The sequence below is a fragment of the Aulonocara sp. 'chitande type north' Nkhata Bay genome, linkage group LG11 (assembly GCF_057382095.1).
Source record: "Aulonocara sp. 'chitande type north' Nkhata Bay isolate Kocher_YH1m ecotype deep benthic linkage group LG11, A_spYH_male_GT1.1, whole genome shotgun sequence".
Lineage (NCBI taxonomy): Eukaryota > Metazoa > Chordata > Actinopteri > Cichliformes > Cichlidae > Aulonocara > Aulonocara sp. 'chitande type north' Nkhata Bay.
Genome location: NC_141354.1, coordinates 25,798,314 through 25,823,870, shown reverse-complemented (window position 1 = coordinate 25,823,870; position 25,557 = coordinate 25,798,314). Strand labels below are relative to the sequence as shown.

The window sequence follows — 25,557 nt, the reverse complement described above, 5'->3', positions numbered from 1 at the left end:
ACCCAGAGAAGCTTTAGAAATTGAATAAATGCAAAATAAAATAAAAAATAAATAAAAACAAAAGAGAATTTTTATGGTTTCGTATAGTTTTGCTAAAACTGTGTGAGATTCATACTACTACTGCTCATGTTTCGCTAAAATTAAAACCTGACACCAGTTTTCTTTATGCAAACAGAAGTAAAGCGAAATTAAAAATGTTTTTCCCTCCTGAATGAAAACCAGTGCTGAATCCCTCCTGCTTGAACTGCAAACAGGGAGAAGCTCCCATCGGTGTTGCATGCCTTATAGCTTCTGATGTTTCATCTTGGAGAACAGACATAAATAAAGATGCAGCACAGAAAGTGTACACACAGCCCGCCTTTATTTTGAACAAACATCAGCCAAGCAATCATGTAGCATAGACGATGTCATCAAGTTATGCTGTTTTTCTGAACCTTCCTTTTATTTTGCGTAAGGCTTCAACAAATAGATTGCATTAACAAGGGTGTCTGCATAAATATAACATGACATACTTTGATAAAACCTCCCAGTCTTCTATCTCTTTTTCACGGAGCCACTCTTCTTGTCCGACTTTGACTTTTTCGCGTCTTTCTTTCCTTTTGACAGATTCTCGTAAACGTCCTCTTTGTTTCTGGAAAGAGCCGAAGAGAAAGCTGATTAGTGATTTCATCCTAGCCGCCAAGACTGATTAAACACAGATCTGTGAGAAACGCATCAGAGAGAGTGGAGAGATTAATGAAGGTCACGCTGCATGAGAAACGTTTAAACAATCCATCACTCAAAGCTGCAGGCCATCTATTCAGCTCTCCAAGTGGGTCAAAGTTTACAGCGTTACAGTGAACCGGCCAATGTGTGTCTGCTTTCTCCTAATAATTAAGTTCATTAAAAGCCTCGTCCAGTATGAGCATCTCATAGTCCAGAGGTCACAACAGACAACAGGTAAACAATATGACTTCATTCATTCACACAGTGCAAAATGTAAAAAAAAATTTTTTACACTTTTTTACACCTACATCCATTAAAAGTCCTCTTTGCATTAAGTCATCATGATGGCTGAAAGCAGCTTTTAGCAGGATACTTGTGCTTCAAGCTCATAAAGCAGGATGTAGCAAATGTAGGATCCAGTGTTTTTGGAGTTTGACCAAGTGGCCAGTGCAGTAGAGCCAAAAAACTGCACTTTCTCAAACAGCCACTTGGGGCTGGTTTCTAAAGTGTTATGAGGGGCAAAAAGCTCAATGTGAGGCTTCAGAAGAGTGTCTGTGTCCATCTTTTATACACAACCTGTGTTTGACTAATAGTCAGATCAGCTGCTTTGATCTTTAATCGTTCCTTCTTAAACTTGTCTTTGGACTTAACGCTAAAGACCAAATCAGCTGAATTCTACTTTTATTTTCTCTTTACAGGTATTGAGGCGCGCTACTACATCTATGAATCATCTACGAAAAAACAAGATTGTGGAAAGTCTTTTATGGCTCCAGAGAGAGCTCTGAAACCGGCCTGAAAAAAACCCCAACAAATAAAAAGGTCAAAGGTCTACTGATGCCGACTGAAAACTAAACAAGTGTTTCTCTCATTAGTATTTTTACATTGCAGAGATTTTATCTCCATGAGGTTAGCACCTGTCCTTTTTTGCACTACCTACACAGGGAACTACACAATATTTAAATAATGAAATATTTGGGTCGAGCCCTGCCTATTTCTCGATTTCCTCTCTGTATCTTTTCTAACATAATAAAAAAAAAAAAGGCCAAAATTGCCACAAAAAATCTTTCAAAAGTAAAATTCTTTCTAATTTCCTCTTGTACTGATGTCCCTTTATTAAATTAAAATGAATCAATCTGTTTTTCTAAGAATATTTAAACACATAAATCAGATTTTAATTGGTTAATTAATTGGTTTAACTGGTTTAAACTAGAGTACGAACTACTCGCCGATAGCTCCCCACGTTAATGAAACAAGACTGTAAATCAGTTCTTCCTCCAGAAACTGCAGACATGAACCCGAAGACGGATCGTGTTTTTAAACAAAAATAGGGTGGCAGTGTGAGATTTAGAGGAACAACGTGAGTGCATTCGGGACACTCGATTCACAATCACACACACAGAGTCACTCACTTTGACACCACTCTGCCCGCTGGTTGGTGTTTGATTTGGAGATTTCCATACTCGGTCTCGGTTTCCTGAGGAAGAGAGAGGCAAAGACGTTTCACAAGTGACTGAGAAAGAATTAGTCAAACAGGGAGTGAGGTCACGTTGCTGGATCAGTCTGCGTGGTCGACTGTTTTCGCGTCTTTGGGTCAACGTTCATCTTTCATGAGGGACTCTGATAACTTATCATTCTGCTGGCATTGAACTGCTCCGCTGTAGTGTTTAAATCAATGATGAAATGAGCCAACACTCATTCACAGCCTCTTTTCTATGTTTCCCAATTTTAAACTATATTTGAGCCACAGTGACTAGATTCTCTGCTCCTCTCACCATTGAGGCGGAGTCTTTGGCCTTGGCGATCTGTATGTACTCAGCCACAGCCAGGTAGATGAATTTGTACTGGGCCTCAGTCTGCACCATACCGGAGCGCTGCTCTCGCACCATCTGAATGTATTTCGCAATGTCAATATCAATGTCCAGACCTGCAATGAAAGGGAAGTGAAAAAAGGGGGTGAACGGAGGCACAGCAACAAAGAGTAAAACACGTCGAATGGTTTCATTTTTACTTGACTGATTTATCAAGAACATATTTCTTTACTGTATTGTTACCTAAAGTATCAATGGTCTCGATGATCATGTCAATTACCACGATTGTGCCCGTTCGACCAATACCAGCACTGCAAAAATCACAAAAGAAGCAAAGTTAATCTCACCCACGGAGACAAACAGGTCAGAAATTTGGACCAGAAAAGAAAGCACAAATGGATTAATGATGCAAAGTCCATTAAGTGTTCTAGTAAGCGGCGATACTGAACCAACATGTGCAACAGTAAGATCTCTTCTAAGTGCAATACAAACATCAATAACAATGTGCTTTGAGAAGTACTTACCAACTTCCCAATTTCTTAGTCTGTCACTTTCATGTTTCAGATCATCAAACAGATTTTATTATTAGACAAAGACAACCCAAGTAAACACAAAATGCTGTTTTATTAAAACCTCTGGGTGGTCTTGGGTCGATTTGTGCCATTTTTCATTGTTCATTTACACGCCATTTGCACTGTGTTGAATGGAATATAGCGAAAGTCTGCAAAAAAAAGTTCGGTCACATTTACTGTTAAAATTTCAGTATGACTTCCGGAAATTAGCTTCAGTGGCTAAGCTACAGACAAACTTACACTATCGGTCCTAGTGGTCGATTTGTGCCCCATTGAAACCCATTATAAACGCTATTTTTCACGGCAAAAAAATTACGGTCAAATCGATCGTGATCGGTTATGTTTCCGTTTCCGTTTGCAGTACTGGCCTTAGAGTTGTAATTTTTTTATTTGTCCACCGGGTGGCGCCCTTGCTCCACATTTGACCCCGGGCTGGAAAACAGCGGGCTGCTTAAACAGACCTGCGGGAAACGAAGCCTCATTTCCGGCGTGCAGCAGCGGCTTCGCCCGCTGATCGGGCGGGACCATTTTCGGCCCCTAGGACCGTTTGAGGGTGCTTTTTTTTTTTTTTTTTTAATCAACAGGAAATGACGTATTTGTTGTGACGTGGTACCGGACGTGTGTGTTGGAAAAAGGGGTCCGACGCAACATGCCCCGGTCATCGTCGGGAGTTAACCCGGGAGGATGCACTGATTTCGGCCTAGAGGAGGAGCATTTGCCGCCTGGAGACCATTTTCTGGTCCTGAAAAAAAAAAAAAAAAGGCGATCGAAATGAAGGTTGGTGCCAATCTTTAGTCCATCTAAAGGCCTAATTATAATAACAATCAAATATTACTTCAAATGTTTTTTTTTTTAAATATTTCGTTTTGTTTTGGGGGGCTAAAAAAAACGGTGCGCTCATGTAATTAAACTGCGATTAAAAGGGTTAAAATCCGCGAAATGTAATTAAAACTTGACATGAATATTTCAAGGAGAAGTAGGTCTAAAAGATTGGCTAATTTAAAGTGGAAAAAAATATTAATATATAAATTTTTTACAGCGCTTTTTAGGGCGTGGTCGATTTGTGGCTCTAAGCCCGATAGTGTATGCATTTTTCTAGGACCCCCCAGAGGTTAAGTGGAAAAAAGAGATCCAAACCACCAAGCCCCTTTGTGAAAAACTAGTTTTGCCACCTTTGGCAGCAAAAACTGCAATCAAGCATTTGCAATAACTGTCAATGATTATTTCAGATCGCTGTGGAGGAATTTTGCCCCACTCTTCTCTAGAGAATTGTTTTAATTCAGCCACAGTGGAAGAGGTTTGAGCATGAAACAGTTGTTTAGGTTATGCCAAAGCGTCTTAATCCGATTTAAGTTCAGATTTTAACAAGGCCACTCCAAAACTATTGTTCCTTTCTTGCTTTCTTTTGTTTTTGAGACACTGAGAGGTGGACTTGTTGGTGTGTTTCCAATATTTGTAGTGCTGCATAACCTGACAGCGACTGAGCTTTAGGACACAAACTGATGGCCGGACACACTCTGCTTCAGGATTTTCTGGTAGAGAGCAGAATTCATGGTTCCATCAACTGCAGCAAGTCATGCAGGTCCATCACACTATCAGTACCATGTTTGACTGCTGATATGATGTTCTTTATATTAGTTGCTGTGTAAGTTTGTAACAGGATTCAGCTTTTGTCTCAGTCCGTCCACAGAATATTTCTCCGATTACATTTTCACACAGGCAGCACTGACCTAGAGGCAGTTACACTCACAGCTCAGTGAGATGCCAACAGGCTCGCATTACTCAATCAATACTGGTGCTTACCATGTGCAACACGTGCAACATTTATCATCTAATATCTGGCTTACATACAGCAAAACCCAATGCAAAGCTAAAATTGGTCATAAATCAAAGTAATGCACACCATAATAGTAGTGAACGCTGGGAAGGGACTGGCATAAGAGGACTAAAATCAATGCAAATCTATTCAGTAGTTATTGAGACGTTTCTCCAAGAACCACAAATGTCAGCCTCATGATGCTGCAAGAGAAAAACTCATCTTGTCACAGCACCATTAATGCCAATTATAAACTTCCCGACAAAAACAGGGCACAGATAGCTCAGTAGGTAGAGTGGTCGCTCCATGATGGGAAGGTCAGGGGCTTGAATCCACTTAACAGCTACCCTGAGGTACCCCTGAGCAAGGCGTCGTCCCTACACATTGCTCCCTGGGTGCTAGATTGGTGGCAGCCTGCTGCTTCACTGAGTGAATGGATTAAATGCAGAGAGAAATTTGTCCCCACAGGGATCAATAAAGTATACATTATTATTATGTTGTTTCTGAATCACTAGTCACAAATCTATATTTATTTCTCTCTAAAGAAAAAATACACATGCAACCATTTGTGAATATTTTTTTAAGCCATTTTGTTTTTGCAGAGCCTCATGAGAATCATACAATTTTGATCCTGTTACTGGATTACTATATCCAGTGATCTGAACAAATGGCTCATTTGTGACTCATCCACGGCCCTGTGCAGGGGAAAGTGCACAGGATTTTACAACTAAACTTACACTTTTACTAGTTTGAAATATGTAAAACTACAAAAAAACAAACAAACAAGTTGTTTCAAAAAAAAAGAAGAAAGGCCAGGATGAAGCTTTAAAACAAAATTAAAATCAAGTGTTAAAATCATTTGTTATTAATTATTAATCAGAAAAATATTTTCTAAATCAATAGGTTTGTCTAGGAAATGTCAGAAATGTGGACTTGATGCTATATTATTAGCTGATGAGATAGGCACTCCCAAATAACCAATCTGAGAGTAGGAGAGATTTTAAAAAATTAATTTAAAGTCTTTACTTGTTTTCATTTGAAAATATTCTATATTTATATATTATCAGGCAAAAATCTAAGTGAAGGAAACATCATGCTGTTGCATGCAGAGTCCTGTGTTGGGTAAAGTATTAAAATCTTCATACTTCATTTTTTAAACATGTCTGTATCGTTCAAAAATGCTAACACGGGGATCACATAATCACTTGACCGACATCCAAAATCTCTTTAAGGAAGCACAAGCAGCCTCAGCATCTTTTAAATCACACTGGGAAAATTCCAGTAGGATAAACTGTCAGTAAACTTGAAGCCTTTTGTTTAGTTACTACTAATCTTAATCCAAAAAATGTGCTTGTTTTAATCTTAAACCTCTAAGTATTATCACCTAATTAAGGATTATGAAACCCAGCACTTTGCAAAAAAAAAGAAAAGAAACAGTGTTGCTTTGATATGTCTACTGTATTTAAAATGCAGATGTTTTCCACATCACTTGTTTAAAGTAGAAAGGATTTGAGAAGTGAAATATTCAGTGAAGAGTGTGGGTTGCAGCTGTTAGGTACCTGCAGTGGACGATCATGGGACCGGCGTTAGGAAATTCAGCCTGTTTAGAGTTCACTTGAGTGAGGAAGCCGAGGACACCGCTTGATTCCTGAGGGACGCCGTGATCTGGCCAGCTGAGGTACTGGTAGTGCCACACTTTGCGAACATGTTTTGGCTAAGAATGGGGGGGGGGGGGGGGGGGGGGAACAAGAAAGGTCAAAACCTGGAGAAATCATTAGGTGTGCAGAGATGAGGAACCACAGTGAGGTGAGAGTTTGGTGTTTGTAGGTCACCTGGTCCAGGGGTGCGATCTCCAGGACTCGGATTTTATAATCACCAGCTTCCCTCTCTAGCTCGCAGCTCACCACGTAGCGGCCCACCTCCTTAGTTGAGTGGAGCTCAGGCCAGTATGGAACGCATTTATTCTGCACAAAAATGAAAAATAACTTCACCTTAAGCGTCACTTCAAAATCAACTAACATCTCAGGCTTTTTAAAAATCATGGTTGTCTTTCCAATTATAGTAATTTTTTTTTTCTGTGCTTCCACTTTTAACTTAAAAGCCATGCAGACAACTATTTAAAGTAGTTTCGCGCTGATCATTGTTTACCAGTCTTCTCTCGAAGGACAAACGAGGGTTACTTTAAGAGGGAAGTAGTCAGATGACACATGCTTTTGAAGTGTTTTCACACATGAGCATAAATGGACCGTGTCGGGAGACGCAGGTCAGGGTGATGTATGAAGGTGGCTTTTCTCACACATAGCACACAACAGGAAATTGTTGGCTTCAGCCACTTTCTCACTCCCAAGAATTTTTTTTTTTTTGGGGGGGGGTAAGGGATAAAACATGGCGACCAATCACACTGTGAATTCACTCAGTAGGGTAAAGGCTTAAGATCAGGGCAGCATGGTAAGTGTGAAAACCACTTACAAATGTTGGATTTAAGTTGTTAGTCAGTTGTCTAGCACCTAACATGCACACAGCAGCTAATATGTGAGAGCTGGATAATCAGTGTATTTTACATCAAAAGCCACATACACATAATATTAAGTGGCACAGACCAATGAAACTATTACCTCATACTATTAAAAATACCCTCCAAATTTGTCTCTTTTCTTTCAGCTTAATGATACACAATAATTAATTACTTGTAAATAATTGTTTGTTTTAGCTAATTACTTTGGGACATGATAGGCACAGATAAAAGTCCAAAATTTCTCCTTCTTTATAATTTTCACATTACAATCACACTGAACTGTCTGGCCGCTCATTTCCGGCTCTTGGGCCTTATGTTTGGCACCTCTACTATAGATCATCAGTTTTACAGGTTCCAGCCAACAACACGCAACAGGTGTGAAACACAAACAAGAATCAGCACACTATAAAAAACTGAAATAAATGTATTAGAGTATAATTAAATGTCTACCAGTCACTTTATTAGGTATATCTGTTCAAACACCTGTAACCCCAAATGCTTTGACCTGATAGGAAGGCAACAGATAAACCTCATAAAAACCTCATTACAACGCAGGCATGAAGAAGGGCATCTCTGAATCTGTAACATGTTGAACTTTGAAACAGATGGGCTACAGCAGCAGAAGACCACACTGAGTGTTGCTTCTGTCAACTAAGATCAGGAAATTGAGGCTATGATTCACACACGCTCACCAAAATTAGACTGGAAGGCTGGAAAAACTTTGTTTGGTCTGATGAGTCTTAATTTTCTGCTGCATCATTTGGATTGTAGAGTCAGAATTTGATGTAAAAAAAACAAAAAAAAACAAAACACGAATCCATGGATCCATCCTGCGTTTTCATCATCAATTCAGACTGATTGGTGGTATAACTGTGTGGGGGACATTTTCTTGTCACACTTTCGCCCCCTTAGTACCAATTCAGCATTCAGCACAAGCTACCTGAGTATTGCTACTGAACATGTCCATCCCTTGACCAGAGTGCAGTGTTCTCAAACTAGTTTCCTAAGATGACAGTAAGCTCTCGGTACTCCAATGGCCTCCACAGTGCTCCGCGTAGAGCACATTTGGGATACAGTGGGACAGGAGATTCACATAATGCAGACAAATCTGCAGCAACTGTGTGATGCTTTCATGCCAATGTGGATCAAAATGTCTGAGGATCTAGCACCAATCTATGAAATGAAGACTTAAGGCCATTTTGAAGGCAAAACCCGAAGCTCAAATTAAGCGTTTAAGGATGTCCTGATCAGCTCACAAATTCATTCAAAAAGCACAAAAAAAAACCCCTCAAAACAAAAATGTAAAAGTCCCTAATCTGCTTTTATTTTATTATATTAATTATTCTGATACTTTTCGATAGATTGGTAACATGTCCAGGGTGTACCCTGCCTCCAGCCCAACTGTGACCCTGTATTGGATAAGTGGAAAAAAAGGATGCATGGATGTTGCTATACTGACCCGTCCTTTCTCGACCTCTCTTGTTGTCATCACGATCACGCTGGTCCTCTCTTGCCATACCATCTGCCAGAAATCATTAACTGTTGTTGCTAGACACCCCTGAGTGGCAATGTAAACTTTCTGATCTTCGGATTCCTGCAGTTTGTTCTGCAAACACAGAGCGAATCAATGCACACTCGGAACCAAGAAAGACTTCAAAGCAACAAATATCACAGTTTTCTTCTGTGTCTTTGTCACGCTGTGTTTCTATGAGCTCAGTGGCTTTGGATTCTTACTTTCACATAGTTGCCGTTGATGTAATCTGAACCCACAACATTGGGATCACTGTCCTCCAAGATGACCCTGGTGTCATTGACTTGTGAGAGGAAAAAAGTGGAAAGAAGTTCATTGAGAAACAGTGGGAAAGTTAGCTCTGTGTTGATTTCTTTAATTCAGAGAATAATAATGATAAAATAAAAATGCGCTCACATGGAAGTATGTTCTTGTATCTGTTTTTGCTCTTGTTTTCAGGTCTTTGGCCCTCATCTCTGCTCTTTTTCACCTTTGCCTCCAACTTTTGAAGAGCCTGGCAGGAGAGAGGATGACAGCGTGATGCCTGCTGTGACCTGTGCAGTATGCTCCATATACAAACCAACGCATGTTACAGTTTTATACTAACACGAAATGATAACAACAGCTGTTTTCACAGAAAAATGAGGTCAGCAGAAGGCCTGAACATGTCCTTTCTCACATGTAGCATACAAAAGGACATGTTAATCTAGCCTAGGCTACACCCACTTTGTCAATAATAACCCATTAACTCATGTCCTGTACTGCAGTCCTGGACATGAGTTCATAAATGTATCTACAGGAATTAATGTTTGTCCATTTTTACATTTTTTTTGGATGACCCTTCCTCCCCAAAAGACACAAATCCATCTACGTATGGTGATCTTTATGCACCATCAGTCACATGACTGACATGGGCTGCTTACTAGAGTGACAGCATGCTACAAACAAATGTCTTTTTCCTTGCACAGACAGAAAAGGATTACTTGGAATGGGAATAGTTTTCTTTTCTTTTCCTTTAGTTTCCCATGCGTACTTTGTCACTGGCCTCTTGCATGTTTATTACATTCTTAGTCATTTAAAAATGACTAAGGTTTTTCATACTACACCAATGTAATTAAGTCGTGGCTAAACAATTAACTGACAAAGGTTTCTGTTTTTTCACTATCTAACATAAAAAGTTTTGGGTTTCTAGTGAATTCACAATTAAAAACACGAAAATAGAACATTTTCTGTGAATTAACAAAAAAGTTCTGTTTTATAACTACAGGGACAGTCTGGACATGAGCTACTGCTTTTACACATTCATTTTATCATGTTCAAAAAATTAAATATACTGCTGAAACTGCAATGTTAAAATACCTCATGGATCAAAGTGGGCCGTGTGCGGTCCACGATGATTTCACCACTATAGGAGAAACTTGAAGGATAAGTTTAGTTCTCCAGAAAATCCTTTGAACTGATTTTTCGATTAAAATGTTCTTTTGTAAAAGAATTTCTGACTCTGGTTTTGGAAATTAGTTTACAATCTTTCCATTAAGTATTTACATTTTAATGAAATAATGAAATAAAGCCACGAGGGTTTAAATTTACTAATATTCTTTACCTGGTTTGACAAGTAAATCAACAGAAGTTCAAAATGAATCGATGAAAAGAAAAGAAACACTTAAATGTTCTGCTTGTGTGGTGATCAAAGCTGCAAATGAAGCTTTGAATGCCCCATATTTAGTGTATTCTCCAACCACAAGATGGTAGCATACTGCCTGTACAGTTGTTTAGGCCCCACAAGGAAGTAAAATACCAAAGCCTGATGGCAATTTCTGTTGGTTTATAAAATGCTGATGTGTGGTCTATTTTATGCTAATGCTTTGTGTGAAACAGCAATAAGTTTGGATTAAATCTTACGTCGAATTCCTCCCAGAAGCCCGCCTTGCTCTTCTCTCCCTCGCCATCCTGCTGCTTCTGTGTGGTCTGGTCCAGCTGTTTCACTCTGCTGTCAATATCTGCTGCGTTCACTCTAGTGGAGTAATACGGCTGAGGGAGGGAAGGAAAATTTTATATTAGAGATTAAAGGAAATAAGAAGCCAATGAGCGCGTTACACATCGTCATAATTAAGACAAACGCAAACAAGTGAGTAATGTTTCCTATCTGTGGGCTGTGCTGCTCGTCTTTTAAAATAATTTACAAAGAAGACATCCTGCCCTCGTTTTATAAGATTCAAACATGGTTTCATGTGACATTTACCTCAGACATCACTCACACTTTTAGAGTTTCTGGTCTATTGACATAATTTGTCTATAGTTTATCTCACCTGTTTGAGGTAAACCCAGTTTCCAGAGATCTCCTCAATGCCTTTGCGTTTGTAGTGCTCCACCAAGTCTGTCAGCGTGTCAAACATGTCTGAGCCTCCGATGGTATACCTGTCACTCTGCACACACCAATCATGTCAACGACAACAACAACAAAAAAAGTTTCAAAGACGGCCAAGTGAAAACCCACAATTAAAGACAAAGCAAAATTGGAGTTCAGTCAGACAACCCGAGCTTAAAATGTTTAGAGTTTAACATCTAGGCTCCAAACTCTTTCATATTTCAAATATGACACATAAAGTTATGTGTCATAAGTATAACACATAAATTGGGAAGTGATGAGTAGATATTGCCCCGAAACCTGCAGGTGGATCCTGGGGCAGTGTTTGACATGTCAAAGGGAGACATGGGAAATTCTGCAGAAATTCTGTGAATAGGTCACCAAATTGAGATGGCCTGTATGGTACAAGACGGTATAAGAGTGTAGAATAGGTGTGTATTAAGGAGCATACACGATTCAATCCAAAGTAAATAAGAAAGGTTTTGGTACAAAAGAGCTGTCAGAGAGCATCCCTCTGTGACATGCACATGCAAACAATATTCAAAGCATGTCTACAAAAATGCGTCAATGCTAGACTGCCCAAAATTCTCAGTTTTACAGTTGCTACAAAGCCGATTTCCTCAGGCAGCGAGCAACCTTCTGCAGCAGCCGACGATTCAGAGCAGTGTGGCCGGCAAACTCGCCTGATCTCTGCCACGTGCTTGTGAAAAGCCCCTTTGTGACCCCACCACTAATCTTATATTAATCTTGTTAACCCCAGCAGTGCACAAAACATGTAACCAATTTAAATGCAGGCCGAGGAGTGTTTTCTGTGAGGTGTGCCGTGGTTAAAAATAACATGCAAAGGCCCTGATAGTGACCAATGGCGGAAAGACACAATCTATGAAAATGAGTCGGCCATGTGAGACGTTTTTGTGAGTATCATTGGCAGTTGTTTGCTGTGGCTGTGTAAACAAAGACTGATATCAGGATAAGGTTGGGTTTCATCTGTTTGTCTATTTCCACTAAAACATGACACTGCTTTTTTTTTTTTTTTTTTTATTTCATCAGTAGCTGAAGTATGAGAAAAAAGTCTTTTATTACATAAGAAGGGGAAATGAGACCTAAAACCTTTTTTCAACGTGAGTTGCACATATACGGGAATGTCCCTCAGTATTTTTGTGATGGGACGCAGTTTCAAGGTCTCTTGTTTCTGTACGTTTACACTAAGACAGTGATAAAGAAAAACAATACCCTGGTTTCATGCATTCGTATTTGCCACTGAAACATGCATGGCACCCACCTGGCACATTATCTTTATGTGCGAGACCCTCTTTCCTCCGCTTTTGCTGATCTCGTCCGTCAGAACAGAGAGGACAAAGTCTCCAGGTTTGGACAGCGACTCTCTGACCAGGAAGGTCCCTGGCTCGTCTTTCACAGAGAGCAGCTTCTCGGCGTTGGACCCTGACAGGTGACCGTGGTACCACCTGAGACACATGCACACTTGTTTAATATTAAAATGGCAACTTGTGTCTCCTGCAGATTTTTGGCTTGTGAGCACTGCAAGATAACTTTGACATTTTAGACACAAAAATAAAAAACAAAAAAAACCTCCTTCTTACTGCTTTCTACACGTGAGCTAAGAACCGGTAGCGCCATGGGTGCTGCATTAAAGGCATTCAAGCCTGAGCGGTTGTCAGAGAGACACTGATGTGGTTCACTGGGCTGTTATGCGTACCGTACAGTAAAATAGAAATAGAAAGCCACAACAGAATCGGGAGAATTAGAGGAGTTATAAACAGCGAGAGAAAATACACAGATGTTGCCGTTATAGAGCAGGTCAAGTGTATTTTTATGTCCAACACTTACTTCGTGTGTGTGTGTGTGTGTGTGTGTGTGTGTGTGTGTGTGTGTGTGTGTGTGTGTGTGTGTGTGTCAGTGCATGCTCAGTCAGGCTGGGCTGTGACTTAATTTTAGGCACAGTTCTCGATTTCTTCGTCTAAACTTCCTGCATTGCGGTCGGAAAATTTCTGATGACAGATTTCGTGGCTGAAGAGGACAAAGTATTTATAGACTCCCCCCGGTTTATCATCCACAGATAAGTACGCTTTGTTTTTTTTTTCTTCTTTTTTTGTGTGTTGCAAGTAGTTTTTGCATGCTTTTAATAATTCCCTTCTTTCTTTTTTTCAAGATTTACTTCTTTGCCAAATCACACAGCATGCTTTGACAAAGAAAAATAAATAGAGACTGCACCTGGTGATTTTTATTTAAGGCAGTGTGCAAGAAAAACAGCAAAGACAGAAAAAAAGAGGTCGTTTTGGCTCCGTTTTACAGATGCTGTGCAGCAGAAAACAGCAGCTGTGCGTGTGAGTGGTCAAAATTTTTTTTAGCACAGTTTAAATATGCATGTGTTGTGTGAGGTTGAACATGATAATTGTCCTCAGAGCACTTTTGTCCTTTTTCTAGGAAGCGTTAAGCTTCTAGGTAAATAGGAACTCTCATATAAAGAGGACTGCATCACAATGCAACCTGGTGAGGTAACTGTGCTCTGCAAAGAGCCGAGAGAGAGTTCGGGTTAGATGAGGAAGATAGCAAGTGAGTGAGCAAGAACATGATGGAGTGTGCAATAGAGGAAGGCAAAGCAGGGTCTGGCCATTGCTTTCAAAAGTGTCAAAACTTAAAGTTTCCAACCGCAGCAACAAAAGGGAAGTTAGACAACCGACAGAGAGAGAAGGACGGGGAGGGAGGGGGGGCACAGGGTAGAGCATCTAGTTTGGGTGAAACACACCATAATACACACATACAGAAAGCAGTGTCCTCCTTGAGTCATAAAAGGAGTCAAAGTGTACAACTTTACCACTACAAGTTGGACATTAACCCACTTTAAGCAGCCTAGAGTCGCACAATGTTTCCAGCTTGGAGGAATATACCGTCAATTAGCCGCCACCTCTAGCAGCAATGTCATAGCGTTCAAAAGCCTGCGCATATAAGCTCTAAGAATATATATATGCAAGCTTTCTGATGTTGTTTTTGTCAAACAATACATAGATTAAGATTTGGATGTGTATAGCAGAAGGGCAGATTGTCCTTTGATGTGAACGCAGACAAAGACGTTAGAAAATCTGTATCATCTGTGGCTATATTTAGCAGACACGTCAGACATCAGCAAGAATGAAATAACGGAAAAAAAGTGTTTTAGGAAGCAGCATGATAACTGCTACAAACTCTGCTACGCGACTAAAATTCCTGCATTTGAAAACACATTTTTAGGTTAAATTTAAAAGCGGTCGTTTTAGTGAAGAACTACTCCTGTTACAGCAATGACTGCAATGCTGATTTGTAACCAAACCACTCAAAACTCAAGCGTTAAAAGGCAGGCTCTTCCTTATGCAGCTTCTCGTAACAAGATCCTCTCCAAACGGTTCGAAATGATATCCTCTATGAGTTCATTCCATCCTAAATAAAAATAAAAATCTTTATTTACATAAACTGTTTCAAATTATTCGTTAATATTTCTCTCAAAAAAATGGCTTTCGTGGACGATAATTGCTGGTTATTTTTTCCACATTCACTTACTTAAACTGCTCTGTTCTGGGAACAAAGATAAACAATGCTTCCGGCACTGCTGCGTAAAGTACTGACAGAATCTCTCGGATACATGGGTGCAAAGGTTAAAAATAAATCTACGCTATCAGAAGAGTCAAAGTCTGATATCACTGCATATTTAAATTCATGCCAGATATTGATTTCCCTTCTTTTTTTTTCTCTCTTTTTTTTTTGGCACCTCTGATTAAAAATAGAAGTAATTTTAGAGGGAATTCTGGTTGACTTTGATCTATTAAGAGGAAAAAATAAAACCAGTGTTGCAATAATCTATTTATATGCAACAAACACACCACCTGAATGTTTGATCATCACTGTGCGTGTGATGCATGTCCGGAGCTGGGTTAAAAGTGTTTTTAAATACTTCTGGAGGAAGTAAAATGTTAAGCCGAACTAAAAATCTGAGCTCAAGAGAAGCCCTAGGAGATGATGTTTTTGGAGTCGATCATGGGTGAATACCCCACTTAAAACAGTGTCATGCAGCATTTAAACCAAAACACGCAGAATATTTGATCATATGTCAGGATTATGGATTATGAATAATCAGGGAGGAAGGATGAGGTAAAATTTTTTGAGTCTTCTTAGTTTTTTGGGGCCCAAAGCCATATCCGATTGTTTTGAGGGAGCTACATTTTTTATATGTAACCTGTGGGGGTTTCTCTGAAGAAATACTTGAATTGCAAATAAAGTTTCCACCTGGAAAAGAATACATGCTGCTCGTATGTAATCCACAAGCTGCGGCAGGGGAGACTGGCGTAGGAATAAAGTCTCGACAGCTCGACAGCGTGGGCACTTGTTTTTACTGACTCATACGGTAAAAGAAAAGTTGCTATTACATATACATTTTTTTTTAAATTGGCCACAGATCAAAAGTGTTTCCCACAGAGGAAAAGATTAAAGCCGAAAGAAATATTGAAACAACAAATGATGCCTGTTATCCCAACTACAGAGGAAATATACCTGGTCACAGTTGACTATATTTGACTCAACCGCCTAACTAACCACTGTTTTAACTTAACCCGAAAGTGTAGGTGGAGCCAGCGCAGAGAGGCCGGTGACTGTGGGCCACATTAACCGGCTGGGGCTTGAACAGTGAACACAGAGCTGAGACGTAATGATGCACACACCTCTCTGTGGTGGGGTCGGAGCAGTTGAGGGGATATTTGAGCTCGATAACGGTGCCGTCCTTGTCCTGCAGGATGCCGTTCTCTGCTGTGTAGTAATCCACCAGCTCTGACAGCGTGGCAAACTTCTCACCGCCATATAAGTCATAGTAGTCTCCTGTATTTTGGATGCGGATGTGGGTCACCAGCTCACCCACCCTGAGAAGATAAAGCCACACCAACTAACCGTCAGTGTTTTCCTGGCATAAAACTTCCTGTTGACAGTGTGTAATAAAAATTGACCTGCACAACAAATTTTATGTCGTTTTTATCTGTCAAAAAAAAAAAAAGATCAAGGGCGCTCGGCCCACAAATTACTCAACCACAATCTCACAGAGCATTTCACAGATTCTGCAGCCAACAGTGCTGTATAGTACCTGTGTGTGTGTCAGTGCATGCTCAGTCAGGCTGGGCTGTGACTTCACTTTAACACATGGTGTATATATTTTGTATTCTCTGGTTGCCTGAGTAGTAAAGACTTTTCTAGATATATTGTGTTTCCTGTTATCACTTTGGACCAGGAATCTTGCCAAAGTCTTTTTCTTTTTGCATTTAACAAGACTTTGGCTTCAAGAAATAAATACCCTTTAACATCGACTGAATTTAGGCTTGGGACAAAATTTTAAACTGTTATCTTGGCACTGGAGCAACTGGATGTTACCGTTTCGTGTCTATTCAGTGTAAAGGCGCCAATCTGCAAGACGTGTCTAAGATGGAAAAAGAAACCTGTGTAACTAAAATGTGTTTTTAAAATATCCTCCGATGGTGGTTAATGGGTTTAATGTACTTTGACCTGGTATATGAGAGGAGCTGTGGTTTTGATCACCAACCTTCAACCCAAAAAAGACAAAAGCGCCAAAAGTGTTTTTTTTTAACGTGTAAAAACTGGACGATGGTTTCTGAAATATAAAAAAGCTACAATTTATTCCATCTTTTTGTCTCTTAAACAACAGATTTTACCCCTCGGATCATCAGTGAACAGATGTTTTATGTCATTTCAGCTTTCAGGATTATGAAACTGACCTACATGGTAGCTTTACTTTAAGACCTGCTTATAGGAAATGACCACTGACACACTGCAAAAGCATCTACAGAAATATTGTCTTTGGAAAAAGTTCTGACATGTGACCTTCACAAGTGTGAGTGTATCACACTTCTACTGCACAGTCACAACATAAGCCAACACTGTGAAACAAGGTTTTGCTACTCAGGATGATTATTTCAGGTATCAGATATATTTATCTGTACTATTTTAACAGGAATAAAATGGTAATTTACAATTCACAGTTTGACTTTGTCACGATCACAAAGTGTGGCGGGTGCTTTCATTTACACCTGCAGTACATGGAGTCCTCAAATATTCAGCATCTCTTTTTGTATTTAAAAAGAAAAAGACAAAAAATAGAGAAATACTTTATATTGTAGGAATTTAGGGATTTAAAGAAGCTGGGAATGCAGGAATCCAATTTTTGCGCTGGGGGTATCTTGAGATGAATCATGCACATCAAGCACGAGCTTTAAAATTCACAAAATCAAACAAAGATTTTGGGTGCTCTATTACCTTACAGACAGGGAGAAATCGCCAACATTTTTCTTACTGGGCCGAGCCAAAAAGCTGCCATGAATGCCTCGAGTCTTGAGTATCTCCTCGGCCTGCAGGCCTGTGATATCTCTGTGGAACCATCTGCATAGACATAAATATAGTGTGTAAAACATAGAAATGCACTCAATGCGAAGCCGCCACAAAAGACTTTACGAGATTAATGTCGTATGCATATTAACACGCAAGTAACTGTGCACAGGATCGCCGCGAGTATAAGGTAAACTGATTAAAAACACACAAAAAAAAACGCAAAATAGCTGCACATCCTCACAGAAACTTTGAGGCTGATCTCACCGGTCTACAAAAAGAAAAAGAAAAACTTAGTTCAGCCTTTCGAACACCAATTTTAGCGCATCTCTGATCTAATTGCTGCAAACTTCTGTTACTATTTTTAGATATTTTTAGATTATGCCAATTTTACAGTTAATATGTTATGGTTCACAGTCAAAACGGCAGTTTTTGCTGTGCATGCATATGAATCACGTTTACAGACTTTAATCTTGATCAGAAAATGCAAAATTACTTTTTCCGCTCATTCTCGTTATCATTTACTATTAAACAGGACATAATGACATCTGTTTAAACGTTTCAATAAGGCATTTCAGAATGGAATAAAACAGCAGCAGAAATATTGATACTATGCAGCACATCTGTCCAAATATAACCCACAAATCCACAAACTCTCCGGACCAAAACGGTGTTTGTCATTTGTTTGCTTTAAAGGTGTGATACACGTTGGCTAACACTCTGTGGCTAACCACAAAAAAAATTCAACAGACCTAACGTTGCTTTTTAAAGATTTTATGCACATTAGATTAAAAATGCTTTTTTTAAAAAAAACAGCAAGAACATTTTGAATGTCGCTGCATCAGGAAAAGTCACCTCACCAGCTCACTACAAGAGCATGGCACAAAAACGGGCCCCAGAAATGTTGGAGAATCCTAACTTTGGGTTTTTCGCGACAAATACGGTGAACTAGAATTAGTCAAGTTTGAATACATCACTGTCAAAAGGGTAGGGTGTATTCAAGGTTCATAAAACTACACTCACAGATAATTAAAAAAAAACCCAACTTGTTTTAAATGATTACATTTTCCATTTTAATCAAGGAAATCTTTAACTTTGGGATGCCAAAAGTGATCTTTATATGGGAATGGGTTGAAAAGGAGAACATCTGTAATACTGTTACCAATACACACTAGTGGCAGCTCATGCAAAGGGAACGTGATACAGAACCACTAAAGAAGGCAAGTGTTGAGGCTAACAGGTGTTTTACTCAAAGCTCTGAACTTAAACATCATCTATGACACATTTTTTTAGAACAAACAGACAAGACAAGGCAACCACATGATAGGGGAAGAGAGCAGGACGAGTCGGCAGCTGGAGAACGACACAGGAGGAAGAATGGAAAGAGAGAAGTTGTCTTTACGGCTTGCACAAAACACAAAGAACACGACCAGAGCTGGCTAACAGAGTACTACAGTGTCCAGCGGGGGACTGACTCACCGAACCATGTTGTCTCGTCAACGTTTCTGGGACCAAAGAGAAGAAGAAGAGCGATTGGTGAGCAGGAGCCGCTTGTACCTGTGTCACATGTGTAAACTCAGAAGTATACGTTTCTTCTTTTTTTCAAATCACTAATCTAAGACAAAAACTAGCCTTCCTCACTTCACGGTCGCTAAAACTGAAATTAAGTCTGGTTCATTCGTGTGCGTTTACTCTTTAACTTACTTACTCGACTTCAGACACCGACATTTCCCATCTAATGTTAACCTCTGCATAAGGCCACATTCACAAAACAACCATCAGCCCATGCCATTCTCCTCCATCTACTCTTGCCTCCACCCTCTTCCTACATCCTACCCCCCTCAGTCTCAGTAGGAAAACAGGTAAACACTTACTCTCCTCGGCTTCCTCGGCAAACAAGTGACACTCAACAAGACGTACAGACTGTATACGTCTGCCTCTCCTCCTCTCTGTCGATCTCTCTCGCGCTCCTCTTCCTTCCTTTTTACGTCTCCTTTCACAAAATAGTGAAAGCAAGACAGGAACCAAAATAGCTGACAGGCCGGAATTCCTCCACCAGATAGACTTTTTTAGACGACAACCACAACAGCAACCAAAAAAAAAAAAACTTGTTACATTTGACAACGGTGTCGTTTTAAGCTATGAACATGTGCCCTCTGGCGCTCCATCGCTTAGTTTTCTGTGCAGACCTCGACAAAAACGGCAGCAGGCGAGATTCAAACGGTTCCATTCGGCAGCGAATCACAAGCCAGAGCGACACACCAGTAATTCCAGCTCAGTTACAGGAATAAAACATCCACCAAATAGGCAGTTTGAGCTTCTCGTGCCAGCGTGAACAAGCCCGCACTTTGTCTCTCACTAAGCATTTGCAAAGCTTTTCCCCTCTGCCTGCCCACCTGTCTGCAACCACTGTTGACTGTTTGTGCTTTACTTCCAGGTGTGTATATAACGCACAAAGGTCAGAGTCACAGATCGCTTCCTCATTCACAGTTTAACCTTCCCCCCTCGGTGTGCAGAAATGTTTATACATAACTCTGTGTGTGTGTGTGTGTGTGTGCGCACATGTGCTGCTTTCAGCTGCAAGCGTGAGCGCCTTTCATTATCAGACTACAGAGGCAGAAGCACCAAACCCGAAGCTGAAAACTGGCATTAGGCAAATAATTTAATGCCACATCTTTGCTCCATAATTTTCAAGGAGAGGCCAGGTTTCTTGCAATGCAACACAGACACACATAAGAAATGTCTGGCTACTCTGCAAACACATGAAAAAAAAATGTTAAAGAACCACAGATAATCTGAATCTAACTTGCATGTCATATTTACCTATAACAGGCTTGAGAAGGCAAATTTGAATTCAAAATATTTAATTCCTTTTCCCAAGAATATATACCCATGGGCCATGCTGAAGTGTGAAATCAATTCTAACGGTCTTAATTTAAGATCGTTACAGATAAATTTGCAAAGCTGACAGTGAAGCTGTGCTTAAACTCTGGGTGAAAAAAAAAAGTTAAGACAAAGTGGAAGAAACTGCAACATATAGTTCACCTCACCCCCCCTATAGACACAAACACACACTCTCTCTGTCTTGCGCGCACACACACACACACACACGCACACACACACACACACGCACACACACACACACACACACACACACACACACACACACACACACACACACAGAGCCCTGCAGGTGCTGCTGGTCGTGGTTAACACAAGCTATTGCAGTTTGCATTATTCTGCGCTGAGGTTCTCATGTTTAACAGTTGAAGCTGGCTTCCCCATCTAACATCACAAAGCTTCAGTTCTCAGGCTGGGGGACACAGGCAGAAATGTGCACACACACTTTGTCTTTGTACCGCCTCAGAGTGACAACAAGGATGTTTCCCAGATTTGGTCAGTCTGCTGAGTGTTGCAATGCATCGGTATGTTGCAATGCATCAAACTGTTTCTGTTTAGAGGAATTTACAGTACACGCACTTCTGCTCTGTTCATTAAAGGCCTGAAGAGCGAAGATAATATTAGTGATTGGTGACAGAAATTGTTATTTTAGCCTCACAATCACAACTTCTTTGTTTCTAAATGTGAAGAGTTGTTCCTCTCTGTTTTTGTATGTTTCAAACTAAATGCCACCGCTTTGATTGGGGAACAGTCAGGCAGCATTTAGGCTGCATTTCCTACCAATTATTGCTTTGAGCTTTTGCCTTTAGTGCTGCTTTAATTCTTAGTGGCTTAGACTCAACAAGGTTCTGGAAAAATTCCTCAGAGATTTTGGTCCATATTGATCTGACAGCATCACACAGTTGCTGCAGCTTTGTCAGCTGCTCACCCATGATGTGAACCTCTCGTTCCAACACATCCCAAAGGTGCTCTATTGGATTGAGACATGGTGACTGTGGAGGCCATTTGAGTACAGAAAACTCATTGCCACGCTCAAGAAACCAGTTGTGAGCTTTGTGACATGGCACATTATCCTGCTGGAAGCCGACATCAGAAGACGGGCACACTGGTCATAAAGGTCAGCAACAACACTCAGGTAAGCTATGCTGTTCATGCTCACTTGGTATTAAGGGTCCAAAGTGTGCCAAGAATCATCCCTCACATCTTTACACCACAACAGCCACTTTAAATGTTGATACAAAGCACGATGGATCCATGCTATTGTGCTGTTTACACCCAATTCTGACGATATCATCTGAATTTTGCAGCAGACTCATCGCATGAGGCGACATTTTTCTAATATTTCATTGTCATTAACAGTGCATTTAGGTGTAAACTGTGTGAGCAGCACCTGGTTGTAAAGGCCAGAATGCAGTTTTCAAAGTTTCCAAAGCGAACTTTGGTAGATGATGCTTGGTCAATGTGTTGTAGATATGGATGAAAGGTTTCTCATCAGTACCAAGAAAAGCAACACTTTTTAAGCCTCAACAACACAAAGCAGATGGAAAATATCAGCAGGTACTGAAAAGGCTCAGAAAAGAAAAAAGAGAAAAAAAGAGAGAGAAAAAAAATTTCATTGTCTGGTTTTTGTGACCCCATGTAAATCATAGCCTCAGTGTCCTGTTCTTAGTTGACAGGAGTGGGAACTGGGTGTGGCCTTCTGCTGCTGTAGCCTATCTGCTTCAAGGTTCAGCATGTTGTGCATTCAGAGATGCTGTTCTGTGGCTGTAATGAGTGGTTATTTGAGCTACTGTTTCTTTTCTGTGAGCTCAAAGCAGTCTGTCCATTCTCTTCTGAACTCTGACATTAACAAGGCTCCACAGAGACGGTTGTGTGGGAAAATCGCAGTTTCTAAAACACTCAGACCAGCCCTCCTGATACCAATAACCAAACCATGTTCAAAGTCAATTAAATCATCTTTCTTCCTCGTTCTGACGCTCAGTTTGAACTTTAGCAGGTCATCTTCACCACATCTACATATAAACCTAATAAACTGAGCTGCTGCATTAAGAATTAATTAGACAGGTTAAGAAAGTGTCTGGTGAGTGTATGCGTAGACCTTTTAATTTCCATATGCGTGTTACCTGATTTACTAAAAAAAAGTACTTAAAAAAAAGGAAAAGAAAATAGGCAAATCCCAATTGGACATCTTCAGATATTTTCCAAGATTTATGAACCAATGTTTATTTTCTATAGGCATTTATTACCCTTTATCTAACCAGGAAGTGATACTCTTGAAATAAAGAATCTCTTTTGTGAGAGTGTCATGCATCCATACAGGCAGGTTAAGGCAGGTTTTTCAATGTAAAGTAGAGAAAACCTGCACGACTATGGTAGAAAATGCAAACTCCATACAGAAGTAATGAAAGCACAAATGACAGGTAATGGACTAAAGTGAGCAAATGCTTGAATACATTCGATCTGCATTCAGAACTACACTGAATTATGACCCACATTCTCTTCAGCCAAGTCCAGAAGCCTGAGTTCAGTTATAAAGCTACCACACAACATTTAAATCTTGCAACTACAATTCAAGACCCGTTAAATACTCAAGATATTTCTCATATACTCTAACCTTTGCAGATCTGCTTTCAGGTACAATGCACCACAAAGACTGAAGGAAATCCAAACTGTCCTAAAACTACAGACTTTCACTCTCCTCGGGGATCTTGGAGCTTTATTACCTGTTTTTTTTTGTTTGTTTTTTTTGTTCCTCCTGCTCATAATTTCCTGCTGTGTTTACAGTCAAAGAGTCAAACCTTAGATACTGATCTGTATGTGAAGGTTTACGGTACACATCAGCTTTTAGATGTCCCCCACTGATGGAAATCTCAGTAATAAGAAGGCTAACCTGCCACTTTTCATATCCTCCCTGGTGAATTTGATGTCGGTCCACCGAGTTAATGTGATCCGTGAATTAAGGTTTGACTCTCATCATCCAATGGAGCATAAACTGAGTGCCATCAGGACGCTACAACACAGAGCGAACACCATCCCCACAGACGCAGCGGCCAGGGAAGCAGAAGAACATCACATCAAGGAGGCCCTGAGTAAATGTGGTTATCCCAGCTGGACATTTGTCAAAGCTGGGAAGGCCCCTAAAGAAAGCTTCAGCCGATTCAGGAGAGAAGGACAACCGCCGCCTAAGCAAAAACCTGCAGTTATCCCGTATGTGTCAGGAGTATCGGATCAGTTGAGACTCTGTCTCTGTGGCTTTTAAACCTCAAAACACGCTGCGCCAAAAACTGGTCCACCTCAAGGATCAAACAGAGTAACATAGTGTACGCTGTTAAGTGCCGGGAGGATTGCAGGATTTATACATCGGGGAAACCAAACAACCTCAGTGGTCTAATCAGCGGGTGTTGATCAATGGTCACGAGAATTTGCATAATTACGATGAAGGAACTGACCACCCGGCCCATTGTTCCTTCACTGGGCTGGTTTCAGTCATTATGCAAATGAACTGTTTATAAAATGCAGTCAGCTGAGACTGAAGAAGTCACTTGGATGAGTGACAAAACGTTTCTTCCACTGAAAAACGCTACGTGAGATGAACAGAATCAACTTATGGAGTGCCACTGTGATATTTTTAATCATAAATATGCCACCTGCCATTAATTTGTCGACTTCTCCGACAGCTTTTTGTAGTTTTCATAGGACCATGCCCCTTTGCACTGCTTCCAAGCACTTTGCTTTCTATTGTGTGCCTTTCTCTTGTTTTGTGTGTGTGTATATATATATATATATCTTCTGTTTGCCATTTATTCCTAATTTATTTATTTTTTTACTATTTGTTTTTGCACCCGCGAGATGGCGTGGAGCACCTATAATTTCGTTGTACATGTACAGTAATAGTAAAGAGCTAATCTATCTATCGACCAATGTGGCAATTTTTTAAACATTGTAATCTCTGACTTTACTGTAACTTTTCACTTATAATTATCACATTTTACTATTCTATTGTGAACTAGCAAGTCTGTTTACGCAAATACTGTTTACGCAATTTATGTACTGTTTCCGCAAATACTCATAAAAATGATGAAAAACTATAATTAATTACATTAGGACAGCTCAGAATATCTGTCATGGATTAGGGGACCCGTATAGCTATAATAACCACAAATAAAGCCATTAAAAAAGCATTCTTGTATAATTTTTTTTTTTTTAAGTCAGTAATTTTATCTGTTAACTCTGCTTGGTCGTTTGAGGGTTAAACATATCCTCCAAAGTCTTCAAAGAGACAAAAGAACAGACAAAGCATAAAAAGTAAAGTAGCAGCAGTAGAAACAGGCAACAACGAAGCTCAATGACAAAAAAAAAAGTATTGCAAAGCAGCAGCAGAAAAAGAAATATTTGTCACATATGCACAAGAAACTTACCCACAAGACATTATGTGGACTCTCCTCTTTGCACTAAGCCTAGATTAGTCTGTACGAGGAAGTGATGGTGGGGTAAATCCCGAAGTCAATATTCCTCCGTCTCGGATCAGAGTAAAACTCACAGAAAGCATCAGGTTACTTTAACATTCTGCTCATGAATTTTGAGCGCAAGTTAAATCCCCTTTTCCTTACACCCAGTCAGGCTCAAGTTTAGCCTTCCTCTCTGGCTCACTCTCTTTCATGATAAGATATCAGGCTTCATTACCGGCCCAGTAACCCTCCCGCCCTGTAATTTACTCCAATTTTCTTAATTAGGATTCTATCTGTGGGAGAAAATGTGCCTGTTCCTGTCCCTTCTTCTTTGCTCTTCCTCTAACAAACTCTTCCATATACAAATTCTCTCGGGTTTTTCCGCCTCGCTGCATTTGCTTCCATGTAAATTCCAATTTGTCTTTCCAGGTTTGCATGCAAATTATGGCATGCTTTGTGTGCGAGAACAGTATCAGGCTGTTCTGAACGTGTACTTTTTTTGTGCATGCAAGCGTGAGAAAAACCTGCCTTAATGGAAG

General features: G+C 40.1%; 1 protein-coding gene across 3 annotated transcripts; it reads right to left on the bottom strand.

Moving 5' to 3' along the window:
- Positions 1 to 343: 343 nt before the first annotated feature.
- Positions 344 to 25,557, bottom strand: ptpn6 (protein tyrosine phosphatase non-receptor type 6). 3 transcript variants are annotated; one of them, XM_086311431.1, is made up of 16 exons: positions 19,544 to 20,099; positions 19,149 to 19,226; positions 17,601 to 17,723; positions 16,004 to 16,198; positions 12,577 to 12,760; positions 11,236 to 11,352; positions 10,829 to 10,957; positions 9,344 to 9,440; positions 9,151 to 9,230; positions 8,876 to 9,022; positions 6,734 to 6,865; positions 6,461 to 6,615; positions 2,757 to 2,824; positions 2,478 to 2,629; positions 2,115 to 2,179; positions 344 to 631 (listed from the first exon to the last, which is right to left on the bottom strand). In XM_086311431.1, the coding sequence occupies exons 2-16, from the start codon at positions 19,154 to 19,156 to the stop codon at positions 535 to 537; spliced, it is 1,749 nt and encodes a 582-aa protein (XP_086167557.1). In that variant the 5' UTR covers positions 19,157 to 19,226; positions 19,544 to 20,099; the 3' UTR covers positions 344 to 534. The 3 variants fall into 3 exon arrangements, with proteins under 3 accessions (XP_086167557.1, XP_086167558.1, XP_086167556.1); XM_086311432.1 differs by having other exon boundaries at positions 19,149 to 19,174; XM_086311430.1 differs by lacking the exons at positions 19,149 to 19,226; positions 19,544 to 20,099 and adding an exon at positions 24,989 to 25,557.

Bases quoted from the DNA above. Each gene is read 5' to 3' on its own strand.
- ptpn6 (XM_086311430.1), bottom strand. The intron at 6,866-8,875 runs GTCAGTATAGCA...ATTTTTGTGCAG, and splicing joins GAGAGGTCGAGAAAGGACGG to AATAAATGCGTTCCATACTG. The intron at 632-2,114 runs GTGAGTGACTCT...GGCTCTTTCCAG, and splicing joins GCGGGCAGAGTGGTGTCAAA to AAACAAAGAGGACGTTTACG.